We start from the raw sequence: 26,475 nt of genomic DNA, 5'->3' as shown, positions 1-26,475 counted from the left end.
ATTTACATTTTCAATGCTCTGTGTTGCTTGGAGTAGTTCTATATTTCTGAGTAGTATCATTTTTCTTCTGCCTGAATTCTTTCTGTATCAGTTTTTATAGTTTGGATCTAGTGCCATGAATTCCTTCAGCTTTTTTATATATAAAAAAGACTTTAAAGTTTTCTTATACACTATTTTTTTAACTGAATATAGAATTCTAAGTTGACAGTGCTTTGTTTTCTGCACTTTGAAAGTGCTTGAGAAAGAAATAACTTTCTGAGGAAAACAGAAGCCAGGGAATTTCATCATCATGAGGCTTGCCATGCAGGAATTATTAAGCAAGCTTTTGGTAGTTTAAACAAAAGGCTGCTGATTATTAACTTAAAAAATATAAAGTACAAAGCTGGATGGTATACTTATATTTATTACTTAATGCGTAGCCATGTTCATAACCCTCCAGTAATGCAATGGTGGTGTGTAGAGCAAATTTTATCTCTAACATAAATGTTAAAAGTCAAAACTATTGAGAGCAACCATCACTAAAATAAATGTTAAAGTACACAAACAGATGTAACTTCTGACATCAAAACCATACAATGTGTTCGTGGGGGTGGGGACAAAAATATAGGGCTCTTGCATGTGATTAAAGTGAAGTTCTTATAAGCTTAAAATAGCCTGTGTAAGAATGTTTTATATAATCATTGTGTTACCCACAAAGTAAAACCCTACAATAGTTTCAAAAGCCTGGAAGGAAAGAATTCAAAACATGCTACTCTCATCAAACCACAAAAGAGGACACCAAGAGAAGAAGGCAAAAACAAATGATCTACAAAACAACCAGAAAACAAAGTTAGGATGGTAGCAGCAAGTTCTCACCAATTAATAGTTACCTTGAATGTAAAAGGGTTAAATTCTACAATCAAAAACATAGAGTGGCTTAATGGATAAGAAAAGGGACACAACTATATGCTTTATACAAGACACTTCACATTTAAGAGTACATATAGATTGAAAGTAAAGGAATGAAAATAGGTATTCCATACCAATGAAAACCAAAGGAGACAGGGAGTATACATATCATATAAAATAGACTGTCAAAAAGATGAAGAACATTACTTATGATTAACAGTCAATTCATCAAGAGGATATAACAATTGTAAGCATACACTCATCTAAGATCCGAGTACCTAAGTATATATTGCAATTACTGAATGACCAGAATGGAAAGATAAACTGTAAGAATGTAATAGTAGAGAATATTAAGATCCCACTCTCAATAATGAATGTGTTATCTGGACAGAAAACAAATAAGGAAAAATTGGACTTGAATTCTATTGCAGCTCAAATAGGTCTGACTGCCACGTGCCAAAAATTATATCCAAAGCAACAGAATTCACTTTATTCTCAAGTACATTCAAAACATTCTCTAGGATAGATCATATTTTAGGTCACAAAACAAATATTAAGAGGATTTAAAACATAACAAATATCTTTTAAAAAGAAAATGGCATGAAGCTAGACATCAATAACATGGAAAATTCACAAATATGTGGAAATACAACATTCTCAGAAACAATCATGAGTTAGAAAAATAAAAAAAAAATACCTCGAGACAAATAAAAACGGAAAGATAACATGCCAAAACTTATGTGGTATAGCAAAAGTGGTTCTAAGAGGGAAAATCATGGCAAAATATGCTTGTATTTTTTTTTAAAGAGCTCAAAATCTCATGTTGCACCTCAAGAAACTAGGGGAAAAAAGACAGAGTCCAAACTTAGTATAAGGAAGGAAACAAATGTAGAGAAAGCATTTGATAAAATACAGCATTGCTTTATGTTCAAAACACTAGAAAAACTAGGGATATCAGGAACATACCTCACCATTGTAAAGGCTATCTATGCTAAGCTCCAAGCCAACATCATGCTAAATGGAGAAAAATTTAAAGCATTCCCTCTAAAAACTGGAACACGACAGGAATGCTCTCTGTCACAACTTCTATTTAACTTATTTCTTGAAACTCTAACCAGAGCAATCAGACAGATAAAAGAAGTTAAAGGGATAGATAGGAAAAAAAGAACTCAAATTATGACTATTTGCAGAAAATATGATTCTATAACTAGAAGACCCAAAACATTCCACAAGAAATCTCCTAGAACTAATAAATGAATTCAGCAAAGTAGCTGGATATAAAATCAACACCCATAAATCAAAGGCATTTCTGTACATCAGTGACAAATCCTCTGAAACAGAAACTAGGAAAAATACCCATTTGAAATAGCCTGAATAAAATAAAATACTTGGGAATATACTTAACAAAAGAGGTGAAAGACTTTTACAATGAAAACTACAGCATGCTAAAGAAAGAAATTAAAGAAGACTTTAGAAGATGGAAAGATCTACCTTGTTCTTGCATAGGCAGAATTAATATTGTCAAAATAATCAAACTATCAAAAGCACTACATAGATTCAATGAAAATCCCAATCAAAATCCCAATGACATTCCTCATAGAAATAGAAAAAGCAATCATGAAATCCATCTGGAAAAATAAGAGACCCAGAATAGCCAAAGCAATCCTTAGCAAGAAGAGTGAAGCTGGTGGCATCACTATACCAGACCTTAAACTGTACTACAGAGCAATAGTAACAAAAACAGCATGATATTGGCATCAAAATTGACCTATAAACCAATGGTGCAGAATAGAAGACACAGAGAATAACCCATACAATTACAGTTATTTTTTATTAGACAAAGGCACCAAAAAAGTACATTGGAGAAAAGATAGCCTCTTCAACAAATGGTGTGGGAAAAACTGGAAATCCATATGCAACAAAATTAAATTAAACCTCTATCTTTCACCATGCACAAAACTCAACTCAAAGTGGATCCAGGACCTAGGAATAATCCAGAGACTTTGCGCCTAATGGAAGAAAAAGTAGGTCCAAATCTCCATGATGTCGGATTAGGTGCCAACTTCTTTAATAAAACTCCTATAGCACAAGAATTAATATCTAGAATCAATAAATGAGATAGATTCAAACTAAAGAGCTTCTTCCCAGAATAAGAAACAATCAGTGAGGTGAATAGAGAGCCTGCAGAATGGGAGCAAATCTTTACCACAAGCACATCAGATAGAGCACTAATCTCTAGGATATATAAAGCACTCAAAAACCTTAACAGTGAAAAACAAGTAACCCAGCCAATAAATGGGGCAAGGAACTGAACAGACACTTCTCAGAAGAAGCTATACAATCCATCAACAAACATATGAGAAAATGTTGAACATCCCTAGCAATTAGAGAAATGCAAATCAAAAGTACTCTGAGATTTCATCTCACTCCAGTCAGAATGGCAGCTATTAAGAATACAAACAACAGTAAATGTTGGGGAGGATATGGGGAGAGAGGCACACTCATATATTGCTGATGGGACTGCAAATTGGTGCAGCCAATATGGAAAGCAGTATGGAGAATCCTTATAAAACTGGGAATGGAACCACCATTTGACCCAGCTATCCCTCTCCTCAGTCTATACCCAAAGAACTTAAATACAGCATACTACAGGGACACAGCCATATCAATGTTTATAGCTGCACAATTCATAACCAACCCAGATGTCCTTCAATAGATGAATGAATAAAAGAAAATGTGACATATATACACAATGGAATATAACTCAGCAATAAAAGAGAATAAATTCATGGCATTTGCAGGTAAATGGATGGAGTTAGAGAATCTAATGCTAAGTGAAGTAAGCCAATCCCAGAAAACCAAAGGCAGGATGTTTTCTTTGATATGAGGATGCTGACTCATAATGGCGATAGGGTGGGACATGGGAGGAATGGAGGACCTTTAGATAGGGCAAAGAAGAGGGAGGAGAAAGGAGGGGGCAAGGAGGTAGGAATGATGGTGGAATGAGCTAGACATCATTATCCTAAGTATGTGTATAAAGATACGAATGGTGTAAAAACACTTTGTGTACAGTGACTTGAAAAATTGTACTCTATGTGCAATATGAAATGAGTTGCATTCTGTCATCCATATAACAAATTAGAATAAATAAATAATTTAATTTAAAAAGTATGGAATAAATGACAATAGATATGGAAAACAATAGAAAATATTATAAAAAGATAAACAATTAACAAATGCTTAACTAGGAAATGAAACAAAGAGAGAAGACTCAAATATATAAAGTCAGATATGAAAAGGGGGCATTACAACTGATTACAGAGAAATATAAAAGGTTATAAGAGGTCATAAGTATAATTATATATCCAACAGTTTGGATAACCTAAGCCATGGGTGTATCGCAAACACACGAAACCTACGAATACTGAATCATTAAGGAAAATCACTAAGGAAAATCTGAATAGATCAGAAGTGAGTAGGAGATGGAATCAATAATTTAAAAGTATCCCACTAAAAAAAAAATTCTGATGGATTCACAGCTGAATTTTACTAAGTGTCTAAAGAAGAACACTAATTCTTCTCAAACTCCAAGCAATTGAAGCAAAGGAGAATTTAAAAACTCATTTTCCAAGGCCAGCATGACCCGGATACCAAAACCATACAGAAACTGTAAGATCATATGCCAGAATCACTGATGAATATATATACATCTATGTAATCAGTGAAATACCACCAAACTGAATTCAACAACACATTAAAAAATTATTCACCATCATCATGTATGATTAATCATAAGATACAAGGATGGTATAATACATGCAAAACAAGAATGTAATATATCACATTAATCAAATAAAGGCCAAATATCACATTATCATCTTAATAGAGGCAAAGTTTTTGACAAAATTCATTATTCTTTCATAATAAAATCTTTTAATACATTAGGTATAGAAGGAATTTATGGGACAAACCTACAGCTAGCACCATGCTAAATGATGAAAAGTTGAAAACTTTTTCTCTAAGATCAGTGACAAAAAAAAAAGCACATTTATTTGCACCATTTGTTTTCTACATAGTGCTGGAAGGTCTTGATGGAGCAAGAAAGAAATAAAAGGCATCCCAATTGGAAAGGAAGAAGTGAAATTATCTCTTGCTGGCGTTATCTATTATAAAGAAAACCCTAAAAACTCTGCCTAGAATTTGTTAGAAATGATAAATTCTGTTAAGTTTCAGAATGTAAAATCAACACAGGAAAATCAGGAATTCTATATAATAGGAATGAGTTGTCTGGGAAAAAAATGTTAAACAAGCAATCCCATTTGTAACAGTAAAAAAAAATATCATATCAAATTAAATCATATAAATTTAATCAAAAAGTAAAAAAATAACATGAAACCGTAAAACGCTGATGTACGAGATTGATGAAAACTTGAATAAATGGAAATTTATCACATGCTCATAAATTAGAAAAATTAATATTGTTAAAATGTTCAAACTATTCAAACCAATCTACTGATTTAATACTACATGTATTAACATTCTACAGGAAATTTTCACAGAAATACAAAAAGAATCTTAACATTTTTATGAGGTCATAAAAATATTCCAAATAGCCAAGGTATTCTTGAACAAAAAGAACAAAGTTAGAAGCTTCATATTCCCTGATCTTAAAATATGCTACATAAAATTTTTAAGTCAAACATCATGGTACTTGCATAAAACCAAACATACAGACTAATAAAAATGGGGAGAAAGACCAGAAATAAATTAACATTTATGGTCCATTGATTTTTGACAAAGGTTTCAAGAACACAATGGGCAAAATCAGTCTCAATAAATCATGCTGGGAAAACTGGATATTCACATTCAGAAGAATGAATTGGGATCCTTGCAAGATATACAATAATCAACATAAAATGTATCAAGACTTAAATATGTCATCTGTAACTATAAAATTGCTTGAAGAAAATATAGGAGAAAAAGATTCAAAACATTAGTCTATGCAATATTTTTCTGGTTATGACCTCTGAATCCTAGACAATGAGAATGAAGGTAGACATATGGGAGTCTACCAAACAAAAAATCTACACAGCAAAGAAAACAATTAATGGAGTTGAATAGACAACATGCAAATGGAAGAAAATGTTTGCCACCCAAATTTGAAAAAGAGTTAGCATCCAAAATACATATTTTGTCAGTTTTCCAGTGGTTTTTAGTTGTTCCAAGTAGAATGGTGAACCTAGTCCCTATATTGTAAGGTGGCAAGAAGTAAAAAACTGGATTTTTCATTAAATTTTATTTTAATTAATTTATATTTAAATAGTAACAAGTGGTTTGACACTGCCATTATGGACACTAATTCAGAAGTGAGAGCTTCCAATTGCCCATCTCAAACTAACAGAAAAAATTTCTATGTAGTGATTAGTTTCAGGAGGCACCAGAGGCATAGAATATTTTCCTTCAAAATATGTCTTTAGGACTTTTCTTTATAAAGAGTCTTAATGTATTGAAAATTTCATAGTATGTTTAATTATTACCTATTACTTTTAGTAACCATGCTGTAATTGGAGAAGATCAGGAGATTTTTATATGCAACATATAAGTTGGAAAGACCTCCTAAGACTACAAACTTGGACAAAAATAGGTATGAAATTAAATATTTGTATTAAAGAATTGACAAATAGAAAAGACATTATATAAATAAGAAATATAATATGCATTTTAATTATATGATAAATTCTATGATACTTTTAATTTTTATATTGTTTGGCTGAATGCTGAATTATTTCTTCATATGACCCAATTTTACAATTTTTTTCAATGTAGATAAAATAGAAAAATTATCCAGACTTTCCTCTAGTGTGTTTCATTAAAATTTTGTTACTTTTTATTGAAATATTGTAAAAATCACTACAGGTTCACCACTCATGATTTACAATGTCAATAAATTTTTAGAATTGTTATCAAATTTTAGAAAAAAATCTGGCAAGTGTCCTTGATATAATGGATAGCAAAATTTTAGGGCTTTGAAAGAGTTCTTGTGATATGGTTAATATCAAATTCCCTCTGAATTGAAACATTTAAACTAGTTTGTTGTCAATGTTCTCATTTTGAAGACATGAGTTTATGGTAACTTCATTGATATCAATGACAGGAATAAACTTCCATTCTTACTAGGAATCAATGAAAATGAATGATCCTCTTAAAATCCTCTTAAAATTTTAAAATTCGAGATTTAAAAAATCATATTTATCCTTCAATACCCATAAATATCTTGTGCCAGGCAATCTGGAATATTCATATATTCTACATCTTTAGACCTTATTTACATCTATGTGTCATAACATCAACTGATTTGGCTCAGGTATAGTAGAAGTATTCCTAGAAGTTGTTCTTACACTTGAATGGCCATTTCCAAACTATATACAATCGTGACGGCTTAAACTAACACCATCCTGTGCTTGGCTTCTTGGTTTCATCCTTCAAATGCCTCCCTAAAGTCAGCAGATTTAGCTGAAGTATAAGAAAGAGGAAATGGGAGTAGTACAAGGTAGGAACATACTCTATTGCAATTCAAATATCTTTTCAATTTTATTTAAAAAGCCTAATTCTATGTATAAACACTCCGAAAGTCCCTCTCAGGACCTTGATGATGTCCTTTCAAATAAGGAATACTGAAGATTAAATTTTACTAGCTTCAGAGAAAACCAAGTTCTAACTATAATTATCAGTTTTCCTCTTTTCTTCACATTGTGATTCTGTATAATTTTTGTGTTAAGAATTTATTAAATAATCTGCTTTATTCATATTCATTACTCTTATTCCTTTTCCTCCATCCTTTGAGTACATGTCACATTTATTTTCATAGTTAGAATTATCAAAGATACCTTATTGTCTACAAAATTAGTTTTTTAATGTGAAATTAAAACCTATTCTCTTTCAAAGCCTCTCTTACTTTTTTCACGACTTCCTTGTGCAAAACCAATGCTCCAGTGTTGGACTTCGCTTTCATTATAGAATAGTCTCTGTTTCCTGCACTTCAGGTGTCTGCTCAGGTTTGTTCTTTTAAATTACTGTGTAATACGCAAATATTCTTGAGACTATCTTCAGACAAAGCTCAGTGTTAGTTCTCCTTCTTCAAAACTCCTGTGTTTTTCTTACCATAACAGTCCTTTCTTGCTTAGTTCCATTTTTTAAAATATGGAGCGCTCCTCTAATACAAATTTTATTTATAAATCTTATACATTTTGCTAAATTTCATGTTATATGTATGAATTCTACACATTTGCTTAGAATGTACCAACATGAACATTGACAATAAATTGGGTATTCTGGGGCCTAATTTTAGTATTAATAGTTAACTGCTATCTGCTCTTCTTAAGGGTAATCTAATACTATATAATAAATTTTATTGTTAAATAATATGTTGCTAATTTTCATGTGTTCTTCTAAATATCTTTATAATAATTCTTTTTTAAAGAACTGAAGCATAAATTCTAAACCAAACCACTCAACTAGTACCTTAGGAATCAGTCTTTGAAAAAAAATAATAAAACCTCTAGAAAAATAATACAACTAAAAGATATGAAAAAGAATGACCATGAGATACTTTTGACTAAGAAAATTTGACCAATCAACAGGAAGATAAACTACTAGGACAGGAATAATAGCTTCTGTGGTTATCTCCAAAAATGTTAGGAATTCTAGTGTTAAACCTTGACCAAGGTAAGCATGAGATGGAGTAGCTAGTGATTTATAATTTACTACATAAAGTTCAAAACTCCACTGGAGATACCCTTTAGAAGCTTATCTAAATTATCTAAGAATATATAGATTTATAGTATAATTAGTTACACAGACAAGTTTTAAGAATGTAATCAGAGGGATATATACTGCAAAACCAATGCTAAATTTAATAATATCCTTATATACAAGAAAAACATTAGAACCCTATGTGATTTAATAAAAATGGAAAAAATTAATATGTAATGTTATTTTTAAAAATCTCCTGCTACATAAGAAAATAATTAAAAATATATATACATAACCCACATTTTAAAAATTAAAAATCATTACTGAACAGATGAAAAAAGACCTAAATACATAAAGAGGCATACCATGTTCATGAAAGGGAAGAATTAATATTTTAATAATATGAATCTCCCAGCTATAAACATATTACACTCAGTCTCAATCAAATCCCAGCAGAATTTTTATAGAAATCAACAAGGTGATATCAAAAGTAAAATAAGATGGAAAATAGCTAGACAAGGCAAAAGTATTTTTAAAAATAATGTATTTATTTATTATTGTTTCTGTAAAAGAATTGTATTAACTTGTAAGTTCAAACAACACTGTTTTTAATCCTAAAATTCCAAATATTAAAAATATGCCATGTATATACTGACTTAAAATTAAGATGGTGTAAGAGGTGCATCTCTTTCTGAATGGTTCAGAGAAGAATCAATTTTCCTATCATTTCCAGTTTCCAATAGCTTTCTCCTCTGTTTGGTTTATGTACCCTTCTTCCATTTTCAAAGTCAAAACATTGAATTTCTATCTTACCCTTTTCCACAGTAACGTAACTCCTTCTCTTTCTCTCCCTCTTTCTCTTTTCTTTTCACAAATTATCTTGAATTCACCCAGAGGATCCAGAATACTCTCCATATTTCAACATCAAAATAATATCTCTAAAGTTCCTTTTACAATTTAAATTAATATATCATAGTGGGAGATTAACATATCCTTTGTAATAAAATAAACAGACACAAATATACTAAAAATACATATGATTTACAGAGACAACACAAACAATATATTAATATAGGTAGCATACAAACCATATAATGGGCCATAAAGAAAAACTCATCAAATTTGAAAATACTGTAATTATTTACAGAATGTTTTCTGATCCAACAAAATTAAATAAATCAATTTAAAAGATAACTAGAAATCCTATGTTCCCAGAATTTGACACTTCGGGGGAAATTTTAGAAGAGATAGAGAGGGAGGGGAACTCTAGTTTTTGTTATGTGAAGAATTGGATGATATTGACTTCAGTTACCTAATTTATAATTTATATTATATATTATATAATTAATATAATATGCAATATAGGAGTTCAGTACTGGAACAATTAGATATCCAAGTTTTTAAAATGTATCTGGAGTCCTCATTACACTCCCCACAAAAATCAATAGCAGCTATGCTGAAGAAATGTGAAACAAAAAATAATTCTTTTAGAAAAAAAACCCATTGTGTTCTGGGGGTAGTAAGGAAGGACACAAAATGCACTGATAAAAAAAAATCTACCCTATTTTTAAATTAACAAGTTTCATTTATTAAAAGACATATAGTATTGAGAAAAATGACAACCTAAGGATTGGGTAAAGATTTACACTGCATATTGTTAGAGAATGTTCTCATAGCTAGAATATGTAAAGAATTCCTACAATGCAACAAGAAAAAAAGAGACAACCAAAAAAACCAAAACCAAAAAACACCCAAGGCTTGAGTAGAAACCTATATGAAAACTATTCAATTTCATTAGTCATCAGGAAAATACATGTTAAAACCATAGAGAATTGTTGCTTTATGGTCACTAAAAAGGCTAAAATTACAAAGATTGAATGAGGGGAATGTCAGTTGGTATAACCAGTTTGGAAAACTGTCTGATATTACCTACCACACCTAAACATAAGTTGTGGCCTAATGGGCCACTCCTAACTACATAATCCCTAGAAATGTGGACACAAATTTGCCCAAATACATATAATTTAATGTTCATAGCAACACTATTTCTGTTAGCTCCAAACTAGAATCTACTCAGACCCAATAACAAACACACTAATAAATTAAAAATGGTGAATATTTCAAACAATGGATATTATATAGAATTAAGAATTAACAATCTGCAACTAAATCCAACAATGTAGTTGACTATCACAAACATTGTGAAAGACTAAACACAAGAGCAAATAGCTTCTTTTCCATTTACATAAAAGTACAAAAAACAGGTAAATATATCCCATGTTCTTAGAGATCCTGATAGTGTTCACCCCATATGGAGGGCCAGCAAGACAGAGGTCAAGGGGCACATAATGAAAGACAGTATTGAAGTTTTAGAGAGATGTTGAAATTCAGTGATTTGACCTTGATGGTGGTTGTGTGTCTTCACAGTAATATTCAGCAAATCATTTGCTCTTATTCTCTTTATGCATATTATACTTCACTATCAAGTTTTTTTAAAAAATTCAATTTTTCTTGAATGATTAAACTCATTTATGTCAGAGTGAACCAGTTGCTTCACACATGCATATTAAAAAATCTTTAAAGACTGATTTCACAAATTGCTGGAAAAGCAAGCACCCCTTATCAGACAGGACTAAGTTGTTTGCTTATGTTGTCTGGGAGTTGATTGAGAAACCACTGCCTCAACTGAAGTTCTATAAACGGTTTTATAGACATTTCATTACTTCCTGTTCTGTGGTTTACATGCAATAGAACTGAACAGAGTTGGATTACTGAAGAATTTATGAAATCCCAGTGGGTGATAACCCCCTGCTGCTTTTACATTCCAGGAGACCTGAGCTTGTTCCAATAGAGAACATGCCTTCATTTACCAGAACAAATCAAAGAGAGGTCACAGCATTAGCATTCAGTGGGAGTGCAGTAAGAATCTGGATCAAGTTCTGGCGCTGCTAGGATTAGTAGGATTGTTTGTTTTTTTCTCCTCATTTGCTTTGCGAAAGTTTCTGATGGGTGGAGCATCCAGTAACCCCTATTTCCCAAGCTCTTTCAACTTCCGTTAGAAGCAAGTACTTTCCTGTCCTGATTGTGATTTTTAGCAGAGGTGAACTGGACCCTGTGAGCACTCTCAGCTAATAAATGTGCCCTTAAAAGATTCAAAACATGAAATTGCCTGCAAAGATTATTTGGTTGATATTATGGACTGTTTGTACAGCAGAAGGTAAGATGAAAACTAAAAAGCTTTTTCCTCATAAGTGTATTAGGAAATATGTGCTGATGTTGTTTTTCACATAATTAAAATTTAGTCTAGAAAATGTGATTTAATTAGTAGTTTGTAGCTCAGTGTTTGGCTTTTGACATTTTATACATTAAAAATGGAATTACCTGGGCTGGGGCTGTAGCTCAGTGGTAAAGTGCTTGCCTAGCATGTATGAGGAACTGGGTTCAATCCTTAGCACCACATAAAAACAAATAAAGATACTGTGTGTTCATCTACAACTAAATAAATATTTTTTAAAAATGTAATTACTTTATTTGAATGGCATACCTGACTATTCATAATTTTATTTAATGTATAATTTAAGAAACTATTTCAATCTGGTATGATCATTTTCCATGTAATTAACATAAGATACAATCTACTCTTTTTGTTTAGAAGTTTCATCAGTATGCTTTATGTGAAAGTAGTAAGAGATATGTGCATATACATAATCAAAGAAAGCCTTCAATCATATAATGATTTGATTTATTTCAGATGTGATTTTAACTCTTCCTAAAAAATAATAATTTAAAAATGATATTGCCACGGCCTTAAAAGTATTGTAAAAGAACATTTACTTGTATTATTAGAATGAGAAGACCATATCAGTTTGAAACACAATTGAATATACAATATTTGTAACATTTAACTTTTTCATTTGGTTTCTTTTTTCCTATGGTTATCTATAAGGTATATTCTCTGTGAGCACTCTTTTAGATTAGTAAATGTGAGCACTAGGATTTTTTTTCTAATATTAGCAAAACAAATTATGAATTTATAATTAAATTTTTAAAAAATTATTTTTAGTTGTAGATGGAAACAATATCTTTATTCATTTATTTTTATGTGGTGATGAGAATCGAACCCAATGCCTCATCCATGCAAGGCAAGTGCTTTACCACTGAGGCCCAGCCCCAGCCCCAGCCCCTATAATTAAATTGAATTCTACCTATAATTACCAATAGATTAAAATTTTTATCCTCAGGGAAGTTTGCTTTCCTAATTCATGATAGGTAACTAGATATATGATAGGTATCTGAGCAACATTATAGTGTCAATTGAATAGTATATCATTCATAATTTTCCCAAACTTTTTACATATTGAAAAAATTTTGATTGAGTGCCTACAATATAGTGTCTAGCCCCTGAAGAGTATTAGCAAATAAAGAGTATTAGCAAATAAAGAGTATTAGCAAATATTACAGAACTTTTCTCTTTGGAGGTTTTCCAATCTAGAAAATAAATTCAGACTTTTTTTCAGTTATGTTTTTTAGGAATTTTTAAAAAAATCATTTAAAATTTATTTAAAGTTATTTAAAAAGTTATTTCAGTTATTATGTTCTTTAGGAATTTTTTAAAAAAGTTAATATGTTTTCAAATATTGTATCCTTTTTTTGGTTATATATTCTAATATGATATTGCTTATTAGCTCATAAACCTTATATCCAGCCACTTTTTTTTCCCCCTCAGTACTGGGGATTAAACTCAAGGCCTTTCATGCAGTGCAAAGAAAGTACTCTACCAGAGTTACATCCCTACCCATATCTAGTGACTAAAATAAAACAAAAAACTTTATGTATTTATGTGCTTATTTATTTATTTACTTATTTTATGTTTTTATTAGTGCATTCATTGTGGTATTTTCATACAAGTAAGTACATAGCATAATTTGGCTACTTTTAGAACCATGCAGATATCAGTTTCTTGCACATATAAATACAATAATTGGAAGTTGAAAATAAAGTATTATTGCATTTGCAAAAAAGTTCTAAAAGAATGTGAATATTAGCAATCGTAGCAAACTTTCTTTTCCCTTAAGTAAATGTTTTTGTCTTTTCTTATTTTATGGGAATGCTTTTAATATTTTACATTACATACTGTTTGCTGAAGTTTTATGTAGATATCATTTACGATGTAAGGAAGATTTATTTTATTTTTTTACTAATTTTTCATTAAGGCCAAGTTAAATTGAGTTGTTTAAATGATTACAAAGTCGAATTTGAAATATTATTAAAATGGAGTGCAGCACAGTATACATGATTATTCAATAAGATTGATTTAAATTCTTCATTTGCATAATCAATTCCAGCTGGCTTGTTTCACTTGTATTTTACTTTTCTTCAATGTGTGTTCAAATGTGATATCAGTTCCTGCTGGTGAATTGAGCAATAGCACATCCATGTTATAGTAGAAACAACTCTTTATCTGGCTATATTCCTAACAGATAAAAAAAAAAAAAAATTCTAGAATTTAAAATGTTATTTAGGTCAGCCTCATAATAGCCATCAAACCACATGTAAGATAGTAAGCCAATAAGAAAAATTTTATGAATTTTCAGTGGATATAGGATTCCTATTTTATTCCTTACTTTTCAGAAAGTCTCTAAAACAATTAGTTGAAAATGTCACCAATTTCATCAGTCGATTATGCCTCAGAGAAATTTTACTAAGCAGAATAGCCTTGATTGCTAAAAGTATTCATATATACTTCAACATTTGCTTCTGTTTTTATTTTCCTCATTGAATACTGAATACTAAATTGAGAGATTGAAATAGTTCTGAAAACTACCACAATCTGCTCTACTCCACTAGACACAAAATGTAAACATTTCATAAATTTCTTCTGTCTTGATAAGAATGAACATTCCTCAGAAAACCAATACTCCTAGAGAATAATAATAGCAGGGAAAATGTGTAAACTCAGCTTTCTGTTTGTTCTCCCCTTTTACTATGCTGGGGACCAAGTGGCACCTTGAATGTAGTGCTTGATCTGCATTCACATTCCTCCTTGTGTAGGAGCATAAGTTGCTTTTTTCTTGTGAAAGGTCTTGGCTCCAGGAGAGAACACAGGCTACTGAGAATTGGGTGGGACTTACAAGACAGAGTACAAATTACAGTTCCTTAATCAAACCAGAGTTTCAGTTTTATTGAATGTATTATGACCAAGCTTTTCCAGTAGATCTTGAAAATTTAGGATCTAACAATTGAATACTATTTGTGATTAGGCCATAACCCCCAAATTACAAGATCATTAAAGTAAACAGATTAAAATTATACTGAATTATGTCCAACTGAAATATGGGCTGGCTTATGGTGTTTTTGGATATATGTGTTTTCTGATCCTGGAGGTTTAGAGGGCAAAAATGTTCTTTGGGGCCTAGAAAGATCTTATAAAGATTGAGAGGTTCCATTTCAGTCAAGAAAAGGAGAATTGGTTTTGTTACAAAATACATTGTTTCAGGTGTAAGATATTTTAAAATGTGAGTTAACCCTAATGTGAAAAAACTGATATTATATATCATATAAAAACCAAATACACATCAATAAAATTGCTCTTGATAAAGATAAACATATAAATGTTATATGTCATTTTCTTATCCAAAAAAAGTGATAGTATATCATCTCAAATGGTTTTAATTTCAGTGTGACAAATAAAATCCCCCATTTCGCCCAAACTCCACATAATCAGAGATAGGTATATGGGTTTTTACCTATATAACGAGAATACGAAGTGGAATCCCATGCAATATCTCAGTTGTCTTTAATACCTTCTCTTCTCCTGAAATACTTTGCAAGTTGATGTTGTCATAAATTCAACCAATCTGTAATTTACATGGAATGACAAACACTCTGAATCAATACTTTAATTATCCTCCATAATTTTCTGTGAAATATTACAATCTGGCAATGTTATTACCATTTTAGTGGGGGAAGGTAGAAATGGATGGTAACAAGAATAAGAACAGGACAGAGTAATTCTCGAACACCAGGTGCTCCCAGGTAGAGGAGAGGGATGAAGCACTACAGAGAGTGACCAGGGGTACAGACACCATCCTCAGAGATGGTGAGAAAGTGAGAGGTGTACTAAGGCAGGTCTTGTTCACTGTAAATTTAGGCATATTCTGGCAAAGCATATGCTGCCCTTCCTGCATACAATTTTAAACTGAAACTAAATATTTACACATTGCAAACTGACATCATTCTAAGGGAGAAGTAAGTTTCTACATGTAAGTTCAAAAACATGTTCCTAAACAGTTTTCATTTTTGGCCTTTGGTTACTAAGGTTTGATCCAAAGTTGAAATTGGTCTGTTTTTATCCACTAAGTCTCTGTTTTTTTTTTCAGTCTATCACTTTTCCTTCTTTGCAATTATGCCTCTCCCCCCCACACACACACCATCCCCCCACATGCCTAGGTCTTTGAGATTCTGCCAACCAATCTGTCTTGTGCTCAGTTAACTAATGTGCACTTTATCCATTTCTTAACTTTAATAAATCTCAGAACCTTGTACATGAAAAGGGCATGAGGTAATTGGGAAAATGTGTTACATTTTTGCTTAAAATTATATAAAGAAGCATTGCAAAAAATAACTCAGAGAAAATAAATTAATGGAACAGAGGGAGAAAAAAAAACCCAGCATGAAATAATAAAAGAAAAAGAACATAAAGATTTGACAGAGCACTTTTATTTGTTTTGACATTTTTACTTAGAAAGCCAACTTTCTCATAAACCTTGTTAACTGGAAATGTAATAGATAGAAAAGTGATTATAGAATGTTCCTTCAAAGGTTCCTGAAAGTTTTTTTTCTTTTTTAAGCTAAATTAAAGTGATTCCTTGGTTCAAAACTGTATCATAAATTCAGACTTGGGACACATAGACCAGATGCACAATGGAATTACAGAAATTAGAGTTTCTGGGTTCATGGAACAGCTTCTAAGTGCACTAAACATTGTTTCCTCATCGTCTTTTGTATTTTTACATTTGCAGCTGTCTAATATGCCCTTTTCCTATGGGCCAAAACCTACAGATCAAATGGGAAATCTCCTAGATAGTTTCATTCATTCATTCATTCATTCATTCAGTGATCACTTTGTGACGTCTACGTGCTAGGCAGTATGACAAGTACTTTCTAAAGGAGATAGCTTAGTGGAACAAAAAAACAAAGAAATGAATATTTTAGTATAGTAATACAATGTATTTTATCATAAACTAGCATTACAGACATAAACAAAAGATACTATTGGACTATATAGGTAAAGCAGGAAAATAAATTGGGAGGTATGAATAGGGTAGGGTGTGGTTGGGAAGTTGGTTTTTAAAAGATGGAATAAGGAGAGGAGAGAAGTATGTTAAGAATGTTATGGTATCCAGGATAGGGATGGATACACACACACACACACACACACACACACACATTATAGTTGGACATTTATTTATTTATTTTTATGTGGTACTGAGGATTGAACTCAGTTCCTCACACGCTAGACGAGTGCTATACAGCTGCTCCACAACCCCAGCTCCCCAGGATAGGTTTTGAAGATTGAGTAGGAGTTAGCCAGGAAAAGTAGTCAAAGAAGGCATTAAAGACGGAGGAACATCAAATGTGCAAACCTGTCTCCATGTATCCATTTGTTCTATCAGCCACATCCCCAGCCCTTTTTAATATTTTATTTAGAGACAGGGTCTCATTGAGTTGCTTAGCTCCTTGCTTTTTGCTGAGGCTGGTTTTGAACTCATGATCCTCCTGCATTAGCCTCATGAACCTCTGGGATTGTGGGTGTGCACCACCGTGCCCGGCTTCCTTTCTCTCTTAATATTTATCCCCAATATTTCCTGATAATTACCCAGATGCTAAATTATTCCTACTGCAGGATACTCGGGGTCTCATTTTAATGTTGCCTTGCGGCTAAGCTGCTTTTTGTGGCAGCCAGTCAAGCGTTATGAAAACTCATTCCATATATACTAATAATTTATTTTAAGACTGAAACAACGATGGGCAATAGGTAATAGCTACTCAAACACTACATGTTTCAAGAGATTTGATCTCAGAGGAATCAAGCTGTTTTCTGATAGTAATGTATTTCAACCTAATTATGGCATACCTATTATTCTACCCAGTTTCTTATGGCTGTTACCTGTTTTTCCATTCTCTTTTTATGATCCTGGAATAATCTTTTTTAATATTTTTTTTGGTTATAGATGGACACAATACCTTTATTTATTTATTTATTTATTTTAATGTGGTGCTCAGGATCGAACCCAGAGCCTCACACACCTTAGGCAATCACTTCACCACTGAGCTACAACCCCAGCCCCACCCTGGAATAATCATCATATTCTTTTTCACTATTAAAAAATGTTACACAGAAATTGTGCAATCATCTTTTTAAATATAAAAAGTATAATTTTATTTTTTGAAATCTTATTAAGTGCAACATAAACTCTATTCCTTTTTTAGAGTTTATTTTTTCAAAAACTTCCTTGCTGCCACTGATATTTTCTTTACACCACTTTTCCCAATTACCTTTATTCTCATGATACTTATAATTTGAATAACATTTTTAGAAGCTATTTGGATCATATCTCATATATGCATGTAAAGTATACTCATGTATATCCATGAGAAGATAGGAAAGAAATCTGATGCAAAATATCTGCTTTTTTTCTATTTCCATCTTGTTCACTTGCTTTATTTTTGTTAAAATTGGTTTTGTAGTTTGGGTTTTTAGTGTATTCTACCATAATCTAAGTTAAGAAGTAGGCTATTTAAAAATATCTCCTTCTCTACTCTTTGTCCCCCCAAAAAAGTGATTTTAGAAAAATGGAGCAAATGTAAAAAAAAATGGTAAAAATTTAAGTAAAGTTTTCTGAATCCCACTATTATCTATAATCATAATGGAACAATAAAAAATTTCAAAGATACAAAGAAAATAATACCATTCTCTTAAATTTGAAAGTTAAAAAAAAGCTAAATGATAATTAAATGACTATTAAATGCATAGGATGAAACATTTGTTGTTTAAATCCAAATAAATACTTGGATATAAGAACACCGACTTTACTTATTAATCTGTAATTGGAAGCATAACATAGAAATTTTTTAAAGTTTTAAGATAAATCAAACATGAAAAAATATTTGCACACTTTGAAAAATATTTTTATACTGCCTATTTAATAAGTCTCTGCTCAATTTTCTTTAAGAACTGCCAATTTAATTCAAGAAAATGTGTACATACATGTTGATCGTTTGATTATTTGGAGCAAAATAACTTATTGATTACTTAGAAATTTTTGAGAATGTTTTTAATTAAGCTTGAGCATGTAGTTTTTTGTTGTTGTTGTTGATTTAGGCAAATAAACATCCTAACATAAGAAATGCTTAACTATTGTTATAACTTGATATGGTGAATTATTACTTGAAATATTTTTGCTGACATAAGTTAGTAATAAAAATTCCATGTATTGGGGATTAGAACAAAAATAGACAAGATGTATTTGAAGAGAGAAGACATTAAATATTATTGAAAATTATTTTACCATATAAACAGAGACAGTCCTCAATTTCATTTAGCTTATCCTTTGAGAGTAATAGAAAAAAAATCCTAATTCAGAGCAACAGTTTTGAATTATAAACTAAGTTATGAAGGAAACAAGGGCCAAAGGAAAGAAATTGGGGTGGAACTGTGCTGCAACATTAGATGAGCTAGACTTGGGGACCGACTAATAATAAGTGGATGGCTTTGAGCAAGCAGCATTTGAACAGAGTTTTGAAAAATGAAGCAAAGCCAGTCATCAAAAATCTGTAGTACAAATATTCTTAGAGGGAGAAACAAATAGAAAAATAGATCTTTAAAAAAAGGAAGGAAAGAAAGAAAACTAAAGAGAAATAAGTTTTGAGATGCTTAACAAATTATAAACAAACTAGGGTAGATCTGTCACAGTTAATAAATGGGATACTTATGAGAAGAGACTGGAGAGAAGGGCAAGAGCCAGATAATGTGCTTCTGTCCAGGTGAAGGTAAGGAATGATGACTTCTTAGTAAAAAGGAGATGTCTGAGAAGAATGTTAATCACAGGAGTGGTGTGATCAGATCTGCAAAAATCACGTGGTTTTGTGCAGAATGGCCTGGAAGAACAGAAGAGTTGAGGCCTAGAGTCAAGTTAGGCTGGTCAATAACATAATGTGAGGAAATGGAGAAGGGATGATAATTTATTTTCTTACAAAATCCAGTAATGCCACTTAAAATTGTGAAAGAAAGCACTGGAGTGTTAAAGTTATTGGTGGTTAAACAAAACAAAACAAAACAAAAAAACAGAAAAAGAAAAATAAAAGGTAATAATATGAGAATTCCTTAGGTATGAATAACACCTATACACAAAGTAAGTTTTTGAGGAGCTGGTAGGAAGAGGTATGGCCTTATATTTTATATCTTGTTAAAAGTAACTAAATTTGAAAGATCAAGAATTAGAAGTACAAACATATTGTTTGAAATTGGAATAATAAGCAGAAAAAAATTATTGGCCTCTGGGCCAGACTCTTTGCAGATGAACTACATTTTGGGTAGAGGTATTCCTTTAATAAAAGTGATTTTAATCAAATAAATTGATAGGAAACTTTGCATATCACTTTGTTCCATTAACTTAATAAAAGCAAAGGAACTGGATTTATCAAAATGCAAAAGTTGTGGAAATAGTCTCTATTTACAATGTTGGGAACTACATTTGAAATTTAACAAATGTATTTTCCCAGTAACAGAAACATCACAAAATTGATCTAGATTTTGAAAGTTAAAGACACACACTCCAACCTATAACTAAAGAGAAATTCTCCATGTAGCAACCTGGACGTGAAATTTCAATATCAAAACAAAAACATCAGGCTTTTTGGTGGTGGTTAAGGGTGGAGAGTGGTGGTGTTTTGTAACGGGATATTGGCACCACCTAGTGGAGAAGATTTTGTTTGTTTAAATTATGAAAAAGCTCTAGTGAGGAAGCTCAGGTTAACCAACATCACTAACACTAATGTTAAAATATTTTACAAAAACTTCAGAATAAAATCAATGAATATTACAGCCTATACAGATATTTTATTTTTTCCCAAAATGCAATTTCACAGAAATGTTTTTGTTTTTATGAAATGTAAAACATTGCTCAGTTATGTTATTAATTTCCCTCACTTTAAACAAAATATTTTTAGTTGTAGATGAACAAATACATTTATTTATGTATTTATCTATCTATTTATTTATTTATTTTTATGTGGTGCTGAGGATCTAACCCTGTGCCTTATACAAGGCAAGTGCTCTACCACTGAGCCACAACCCCAGCCACTTTCCCCTTACTTTTTAAAAAGAAATTCCAGAACAGAAGGTTAAATAATTACCAGTATTATAAAACCAAGTAATAAAAGAAGTTTGACAGTTGAAATAATAATCTAACAAATATGTATAATAATAAATATCTTAAAATTTGCCATTTTTAAAAACTAAGATGCAATGTTTCTAATATCACTGTTATTGTATCTTAATTTAACAGCACATTGTCTTAAAATCATTAACAATTAAAATCAATAACCAGCATATTTATTTTTTCATTTGATTTTATTTACTTTTGTTTGTTCTAATTAGCTATACATGACAGTAAAATGCACCCTAACACATCACACATAGATGGAGTATAATTTCTCATTCTTCTGGTTGTATACGATGTAGAATCCCACTGGTCATATTGTCATACGTGTACATAGGACAATAATGTCTGATTCATTCTACTATCCTTCCTACCCCCATATTTATTAATTTTGTTTTTGTTTTGTATATCATATAATTAGTCTTACAAATAAGAATGTCAATTTTTCTTTCATATTTTATTGTAAAATATAATACATATAAGTAAATAAAATATGAACATATTCTATTACAAATAATTCTAATCATTCTTTTTTGTTCCTAATGATGATTATTTGTGCCCCCTCCCTTTACTCTTGATTAGTCTTGTCAGTATTGCATTAATTTTGTTTTGTCCACAAACTAGCTTTTAGTTTCTTTAATACTTTATATATTGTCTATTTTTTTTTCATTTTATTATTTCTGCTCTTTTTACTATTATTTAGGAATTTCTTTCTAAATAACTATTTTTCTAGCTTTTTGAGAATTCTCACTACCTTAAGTTTTACCTCCTTTCTGTATTTTAATTTATTTTACTAAATGTTTGTGTACAATTTTGGTTATTGTTCACTTCAAAATACTTTCTAATTCTCATTGATTTGCTCATTGACCTATAGAAGACTTTATGTATTTGTAAACTAATTATTTTTTATTGCTATTTTCTAGGGTTTTTTTCTATAACATGGGGGAACAAGAATATATTTTGATTTTGATATTTTGAAATTTATCAAAACTTTTATTGTGATCATCTAATGTAATTTATTATTATATTTTATGTGTTTTTTTGAAATATTCTTGGGTACAGTGTTCTTTGTATGTAAAGTAAGTCTTTTGTAAGTTTCTCAAAATATCCTTAAGAATTTTTCTTGCTTTGTTCTCATCAATTATTAAGAGGTACACACTTACACACTGTCTCCAACAGTAATTTTGAAATATATATATGTATATACATACATATGTGTGTATATGCACACATACACGCACACACATATATATATATACATATAATGTGTATATATACATATGTATGTATGTGTGTGTGTATATATGTGTATATATATATATATATATTTTTTTTTTTTTTTTTAACTAGGTGATTCACATTTTATTTTAGACTTTTTTTTTTGTACTGGGGACTGATACCAGGGGCATTTAACCACTGAACCCAGCCCTTTTTTATATTTTATTTAGAGGCAAGATCTCGCTGAGTTGCTTAGGGACTTGCTAAATTGCTGAGGCTGGCTTTGAACTTGAGATTCTCCTGTCTCAGTCTGCTGAGTCTCTGGGATTAAAGGCATGCTCCACTGCTCCTGGCATTATTAGTATTCTTGATGACTGCCATTCTGACTGATGTGAGATGAAATCTCAGTATAGTTTTGATTTGCATTTCCTTGATTGTTAATGATGTGGAACATGTTTTTCAAATGTATTTGTATTTCTTCTTTTGAGAAATTGGTATTTAATTTGTTTGCCCTTTTAGTTATTGGGTTATTGGATTTTTTTGGTGTGAAATTTTTTGAGTTCTTTGTGTATCCTAGATATTAACCTATATCAGAAGAGTAACTAATAAAGGTTTTCTCCCATTCTGTAGGTTCTCTCTTCACATTCTTAATTGCTTCCTTTGCTGTGAAGATTTTTAATTTGATACCATCCCATTTATTAACTATTGGCTATTTTTCCTGAATGTTAGGTATCCTGTTGATAAAGTTTTTCCCTGTGCCTATATGTTGAAGTAATGACCCTACATTTTCTTCTAGGAGTTGCACAGTTTCTGGTCTAATTCCTAGCTCTTTGATCCATTTTGAGTTGATTTTTGTGCAGTTGAGAGATAAAAGTCTAGTTTCATTCTTCTACATATGGATAGCCAGTTTTCCCATGAAACTGGAACATTTAATTCATTTCTGTATCATAAAATTACTGATGTGTTACAGTTAAAATCTAACCCTTTACCTTAATCCTTTTTACTATATTTGATTCCTCTTTACTATCTTGCTGCCTTCTGAGTTGGTTAAATTTTTTGATTTAATTTTTCCCTTCAAGTAGGTTAAAATTTTCATCTCAATTCTGCTTCTGTAACTTTGGCAATTGATCTAGAAATTAAAAGTAGTTGTTTTAGTTCATTTGGACTGTTATAACACACCATCATTAACTGGGTAGTTAATGTAACCACAGATGTTTGTTTTTGACAGTTCTGAAGGCTGGGAAGTATGAGAAGGTGCCAGGGGAGAATCAACTGAGGGCACCTTCTGGTTCATAGACAGCACCTTCTACTTGTGTCCTCACATAGTGGAATGGACAGGGCAGCCTCCTTAGTAAAACCACTCTAGAACTTCTTTTAGCATACTCATGAGAGCTCTACCTTCACAACCTACTACCTCCCCAAAACCCCATCTCCTAATACCAACACATTGGTGATTTGGTTTAAACATGAATGTTGGGGAAGCAACAAACATGGATATAATAGTATGAGCCTTGTTATCAAAGTCTGACACTAATTTATCATTCAGACTTCAGAAGAAAAGTCTAATCAGCAGAAGATTATCCAAATGCCCATCAGTTGATCAATATACACATTTATCTATCTAGCTCTTAAAAGAGATTTCTTCCTAGTTGCTTAGGCAACTAATTATAATTAGGCAACAATATATACAATATATACAAGTCCGAAATCTACAGAATGGGAAGTCAGAAAGAGAAGGTCACAAGCAGACTGGAACTCACAGAGAAGGCAACTGCTGTTCACAGTAAAATTTCTTCCAGAATTTTTACCTTGAATAAAGTCAATAGATTTATCGCATGCCCTCCTAGCAGCACATAGATCAGTGTTTGATGGAATAACAAAAGATGGAGGCCCAGCCATTTTCATCTACCAATTATTACACCTATGTATGAGTACACAAATAGTGTAACTCTACATCATGTACAACCAGAGAAATGAAAAGTTGTGCTCCAGTTGTGTAAAAAATAAAATAAAAATTATTAAAATAAAAGAAGAAAACTATCACAGCTAGTTAATACCTTTCCACTCTTCTCAAAACTGAGAGCTTATAAGATATCAATTCCCTTTTCTCAGTTTATACACCATTGTCATGTAGTTTATATGTGTGTGTGTATGCACACTTGTGTATTTAAACAGCATAAGATTATATATGTACATATATTATATATATTTGTTTTGTAGTCAATGTTAATTTAGATTTACTCCTGTGTATATCATTTTCTTGGCTCTTCATTTCTTCTTTTATCATAGACCCTATATCCAGGGGCATTTTCCTTTTCCTGAAGTATATCTTTTAGTTCATTTGTTTTTATTTTCTTCATGTGAATTTATGGAGGCAATTTTCTCAAATTTTATTGATCAAATTTTCATTCTTGAAAAAATATTTGTGTATGTAGAATTCTAGATTGGTAATTACAGCGTTCTCCAAATTAAAAAGATCTTTTAACATCTTCTAGCTTGTTACCGCTATTGAGAAGTCTGCTGTAAGTCTAACCATTAACTGCCATTAAATGAATCTGACTTTTTCTTTGGTCAGGTTAAGATTTCATTCTTTTCTTTGGTTTTCTGTGTATTCTTTAAAATGAAGCGAGGCATTCATACCAGTGATACCACCAGTTACCTGAGAGGAATCCTGCTTCCTCACACGTTGAAGTATAACATTAGAGAAGTATACTGAGGCAAGCATATAAAGCAGGGTTTATTTAGAAAGGGGTAACATAGATTTCTCCCAGGAGGGGGAAGGAGGCCATGGCTGGTATCTTGGTATCTTAAGAAGTGAGGGTATTCTGCCTTTTTTTTTTTTTTAATGTCTTAGGCTTCCTTTGTTCTCCTGCTCTCTTCCCCTTATCTCTCTCCTTTCTGTGTATGTGACGAGGCCCAGGAGATGCTCAGGTGGAATGACCAAAATGTAAGAAGCAGATGGACAGGAGGATTGGCCAGATGAAGCAGCCCAGGATACATTAATTAACAACTTTTACAACTCCCTGTAGGGAGGGACAATTCCTGGGGCAGAGTACCTTAGCAACAGGTTGAAACAGGGCAGGTAATCATGATAAGGGTGGAGGAAGGGCTCTGAAGTCCCTGTGGGGCAGACTCCAACTTCCTGGACTTACTCAAATTGGCCTCCTTGATTACACCTGACTCAATTTACCTATCCATGTTGACTGCCTGGCTAATTCTGGCTTCACCAGGGTAAACTCATTCAGGCTTTAATTTGACTTTTATCACTTTATTACTTTTGCATAATAAACCTATCAAGTAACGGTCATATTAATGACTGTTCTTAAGATAATGAATGTTTTTTTTTTTTTTCATTTTAACATTTGATTTTTGGTAGTATTAGTGCTTTTCTTACTGGAAAGAAGAATGTAATTTTTTCAGTTTAATTTTGAGTAGGTTTTTTTTTGTTTTTTTAAAATACTCTAATATATGTATTGTTTTTGAAATTTGTTTTATTTATTAAACTGTATATTTTGATATTTAATCATAATGTTTAAAATATTCAGTTTTCTATTGTATGTAGGGTAATTATCAATTATAATAATGTACTGTGTATTTCAAGAACTGGAAAAAGGATTTTGAATATTCTAACTGCAAAGAAATAAATGTTTGAGGAGAAAGATATTTGCCCTGATTTGGACATTGTGCCAAGTATACATGCATTAAAACATCATAAAGACTCCATAAATATGTGCAAATAAGTAACAATTAAAAAGATGTTTTCACCAAGAAAAAATGATAGGTCATTGAGAAGATAGATGTTTAGCTTGACTTAAACATTATACAGACTATACAAACAGGGAAATATCACATTGTAAACTGTTATTAGGTGTAATTTTTGTTTTAATCCATCACTTTTTCAAAAAATAAATGAAAATATTGATAAAATAAACAAATATGATAGTAGATTAATGGCACAAAATATTAGTGAGTTAAACAACTGAGTGTCAAATATAGTGGATAGTTAGAGAAGATTTAAGAGAATGTGAATTCTCTTACATAGATTGTGGTGAGATGTGAATCCCTTTGCTGTGGCTCCACCCCTTTGGCCTTGTGGGCTGCAACCAACATGGCTTCTCTCTTGGATGGCTCTGCCCATTGCTTCCTACAGCTTTCCTTGGCAGATGTTCCATGT

General features: G+C 31.5%; 1 protein-coding gene across 1 annotated transcript in view; it reads left to right on the top strand.

The window, feature by feature from the left end:
* Positions 1 to 11,725: 11,725 nt before the first annotated feature.
* The window catches only part of Cfh (complement factor H), an 83,206-nt gene continuing 68,456 nt past the window's right edge, over positions 11,726 to 26,475 (top strand). The window contains exon 1 of the mRNA XM_077802494.1: positions 11,726 to 11,857. Coding sequence (XP_077658620.1) covers positions 11,800 to 11,857 — 58 coding nt within the window. The 5' untranslated portion in view covers positions 11,726 to 11,799. The remainder of the gene's footprint in view (positions 11,858 to 26,475) is intronic.

The sequence above is a fragment of the Urocitellus parryii genome, chromosome 9, assembly GCF_045843805.1.
Source record: "Urocitellus parryii isolate mUroPar1 chromosome 9, mUroPar1.hap1, whole genome shotgun sequence".
NCBI lineage: Eukaryota > Metazoa > Chordata > Mammalia > Rodentia > Sciuridae > Urocitellus > Urocitellus parryii.
This window is presented reverse-complemented; position numbering and strand designations above follow the sequence as displayed.